Source organism: Pteropus vampyrus, unplaced genomic scaffold, assembly GCF_000151845.1.
Source record: "Pteropus vampyrus isolate Shadow unplaced genomic scaffold, Pvam_2.0 Scaffold1000006569, whole genome shotgun sequence".
NCBI classification, from domain to species: domain Eukaryota; kingdom Metazoa; phylum Chordata; class Mammalia; order Chiroptera; family Pteropodidae; genus Pteropus; species Pteropus vampyrus.
The window spans coordinates 1-4,109 of NW_011920971.1; the positions used below are offsets into that span (position 1 = coordinate 1).

Here is a 4,109-nt window from a genome sequence, read left to right on the forward strand (position 1 = left end):
TCAATGTGTTTATGTAAAGGTCACCAGACTGGGAGTGACACTGAGTTCTCTAATCCTGGCTTTTCCACCTGTTGTTAAGTCATCTTGTCTAGAATTCAGGAGGCAAGGATGTGCAAGCTTATAAACTGTATTGTGGAGACAATTAACCGTCCCTGACTACCTTTACTTCTGCAGGTTTGGCCCTAGAGGTGGCTTTTTTATATCTGTGATCTCAGAGCTGAAGAAGGTGGAGACAGGTTGGGACCCTTTCCCCTTCCCTCCTCCCACACCTATAGATGATGGTGGGACATCAGAGCTTCTCAGTCGCTGCATATTTATGGACACTCTGTGTCACTTTGCCTCCTTTCTTGGATCCAACCTTTTCAGTTCTTCACCCACATCCCACCCAAGTTTCACAGTATCGACTATCAGATAGTTACCCACACATAGTCACACCCTGTTCCATTCATCCAGAATTCCTCCCCTGGGGTTAATAGAGGGAAAGACAGGTCACCAGTGACCATGACCATTCATTCATTTGTGGCAGGAGTGAACACAGCCCTCATCATCATCCTCCCTGAGGCTCACACCTACGCACACGCAAAGCAGGAAGTGCCATCTGTCTGGTCTCTACATGTGGGAAAGGCAGAGGTGGAGGAGGGCGAGCTGTACATTTTATTCAGGCTAAGCTGAGAGGGGTTCACAAGGCCATCCCCATCGCAGCCTTCATTAGGTGAGAAGGGACCTTAAGGAGACTTTAGGGCCCAAGAGATCCAGGGGCAAGATTTCTCTTGCTTCTGAACTCAGGGCCCAGCAACTCCCCACTCCAAAACTTCCTGACAATTCTTGGAGCCTGAGTGGGAATGACCAACCCTGTGAGGCCCCTGTAAACCTATTTCCTACAGCTGCACAATTTCAACGCTGAGTGGAAGCAGGAGAAAGATGAGTTGAACCAGATCCTCGAGTGGAGTTTTTATGTTTTTTTCATCGTTTTTTAGAGTAGGTTTGTTGTTTGAGTAATGAAAGTATTGTGAAAATATCAGGGGCAATGAAGGGACTTGGGGTAAGGAGTAAGCTCGCAATTCCACGATCAGCCTCCCTCCATGCCCCTTTCTTCTCGAGGCCAAAGCACACACCTAGCAAGCACAAGGAAAAGTCACTACACCACCCTTTTATGAGAGAAAAACATATATTGGGGAAAAGTAAATATTTTGAATGTACTAATGAGAAAACGCTTCTCTACATGGACTGATTTTTTTTTTTCTTGGAGACATATTTGCCTACTAGAAAAGCTAGTGAAGCATGGACCATGCAAGACACCTTCTTGAAAAAGACAATAATGCCTTGGGCAATGTGGTTAGTGGCCTGGCGTGCCTGGCATCTTTGGCCTATACTGGCAGGAGACAGTGTTTTCTTGGGGGCCAGGGATGGGTTGCGACTCACTTCCAGCTGCTCATCATCGAATCTGACACTTTTCAAGGACTTCCCAGGTCTGACTTGCTTTTCCCTGATAGAACAATTTTGGTCTTTGGAGTCAGCCTGCTGACTGTGAGGGGTGTAATTCATCATTCTCGCTTGCTCTGTGGAGTAAGGAAGGCAGCAGACACACACACATACTGGGGCTGGGTGTTCCCGTTTGTGCTCCTTTAACTTCGTGGCATGAAGTCCATGGTGAATGGCCATTTTCTTCTCTAGAATCTGTCCCACAGCTGTCATGAGCTCCTGAGCCTCCACATTCTCGCTGTCCAGAATTGATCTGCTTTTGACTGACTGTTGGCTCTGGGCAGTGGCTGATTTGGGCTTGCACTTTTGCAAAGCATCTTGACCTTGGAATTTTTTATGGGGGAAAATCCACTGGACAAAGTGCCTCATCTTTTTTTGAAGCTTTGTAAAACACTTTGTTTTTTCTCTGGCAGCAGCTGGAGGTATTTCTTCCCTACAGTTTTTCTGGCTTGGGCAGAGGAACTCATACTCCTGTCTTGACAGGTCCCCAATTTCTCGAGCTTTTCTGCATGCTCTCCTGGGTTGGGCCACCTGCAGTCCTCTCTCTCATAAGTAGGGACAAACATCTCGCTCTGATTCTTCCAAAAGCCTTGATATCTTTTGGTCCTGGGCTCCTGCTGCTCTGGACTGCTGCTTGAGGCTGCCTTGAGGCCACACAGCATCTGGAAAACTAGCTTGTTTCCATTGGGCACTCTCTGGGGATGGCACTGAGGCACCTGAGAGGCCAAGTTGTCAGTAGCAAGGGGCTTGTGTCTGGGACACTCGTGTGGCAGGTTCTCTGACTGTACCTTTACGTTGGACTTAAACTCACTAACCACCTCTGTGTTAAGGCGTGGCTCTCCTGGATCTTGGAGAACAGTCATTCTAGGGTATAGGGGACTTTTACTGGTCCCTGGAGCCTCTAAACTACCCAAATGTGCATTTTTGTTTTGGGACTTTGTCAGCACCTTGGTTCCCAAGATGTCTCTAGACTCTGGTTGAAAAGCAGGGGACAATGTGGCCTTCCCTGCCTCCCTGGCTTCCTTGGCCCTCAAAGATTGGGGTCCTATGTTCATCTCTGGCACTGTTACCTGATGGCTGGGGTCTCGTGAGGCATGTAGACCACTCTTCCCTCCTGGCTCGTTCCTGGACATTGTTGAACCTGGACTGGGCTCTGTGCTGTCCTTCATGGCCCACTCCACAATCCCACTCTGCCAGGTGAGTGTGATGGCCTGAGGTGGCGACCTGCCCTCCTGTCTAGCCAGAGAGGCCTTTGTGGTCCCATGGTCATCACCAAGTGGGATCTGTCCCAGAGCCCTCTGGATTTCCTCACACACAGGTAAGGGGGCCAGGAGAGTCCTCTCCAGGGTGGGAACTGACTCCTCTCCTATCGCTTTCTCTCCCAGATGGGGCTGAGGAAGTTTTCCAAGGACCTCAGCAAGCTGGACTATTGAGTGGTCTCCAGGGACACAGGGAGCTGTGGGAGGAAAGGCAAACTGCAGAGTGGGTGAGGGTTGAACCTTTTTCAACGTAAAGTGATTAATGGACTTGATGAGCTTGAGGGGCAGGCCCCACATGTGCCTCACCCAAAACTTTGTCAAATGTGCTTCCAGCATCTTTTGAGTGTTTGTGTCGAGGAAGGAAACCCTGTGGGAGGTGTTCACCCAGGGTTCCCAACCCTTTAAGATTCCCAAATTCCTGGTTTCCATGTGGGCGTTGGACTTGGGAGAAGCATGGTTGACAGCAAGCCAGGATCGACGCACACTCACGGGGATTAAACCCTCGCTGGTTTGCCCCCAATTCCTGCCTAAATGGCCTTTTGGGATGTTTTCTAGATTTTTGTCTAAGCTCCTCGGCAAACCACTTGTCAAGTCCTTTCTTAAAAGCATCCAGTCATTTTCTAACCCTTCAGAGTCTACTTCCTGAAATGCCACTATAGGCCTTTCGGAGGACCTGGAGAGGTTTTTAGGGACCTTGCTTATGTCTTGCTTTAGCTGGAACCCCACCTTCTGCGGATCCTTGCTGCTTTCACCTGTGAAGGAAGAGGGCCGTGAGGCCCCATGCTTGTCCTTTACCGGACATTTCCCTGGTAATTCGCTCTGAAGCTGCCTTAGTTCCAGAGATTCTTGTATCTTCCGAGGTAGCTCCCAGCGGTTTTGGATAAGCCATTTTTGGAGGTGTTGCTCCAGTTGCTTCCGGAGCTCTGGACTGATTGGAAAATTCTCGGGAAGGATGGAGCCCACCCAGCTGTCCTCAGGAAGGTTGGGAGTGAAGATATTAAAGACTTCCTGAGATCTTTTGACCACAGAGGGCGGAGGAACAAATGGCATGGATGATAGAGACTCTGTTCATCCTTCTGGTGACCAAATCAAAATTGCGATGGAAACAAGGAGCAGCAGCATGGAAAAATCACCTGGGATCTTGATGAACAAGCCATACAACTAGAGGGAGAACTAAGAAATCACCCTGCAACAGCAGAAGGTAGGACAAGGCGAGGACGCTAGGCCGCCTGGATCTAGCAGCTGAGTAAGACGGAGGCTGCAGCCACTACAGATGCCTCTTAAAGAGGTCGGGTCCGCAAGTGGACTTTTGTGGTGGACCTGTTTGCTCTGAGCTACCAGTGCTAGTCAGCTGCTCAGGGACTAATG

General features: G+C 49.4%; 1 protein-coding gene across 1 annotated transcript; it reads right to left on the reverse strand.

Annotated features, from left to right (window-relative positions):
* Positions 1–1,384: 1,384 nt before the first annotated feature.
* LOC111735753 (spermatogenesis-associated protein 31C1-like) lies at positions 1,385–3,791 on the reverse strand. The gene has a single exon (XM_023527194.1). The coding sequence runs from the start codon at positions 3,789–3,791 to the stop codon at positions 1,848–1,850; it is 1,944 nt and encodes a 647-aa protein (XP_023382962.1). The 3' UTR covers positions 1,385–1,847.
* Positions 3,792–4,109: the final 318 nt, after the last annotated feature.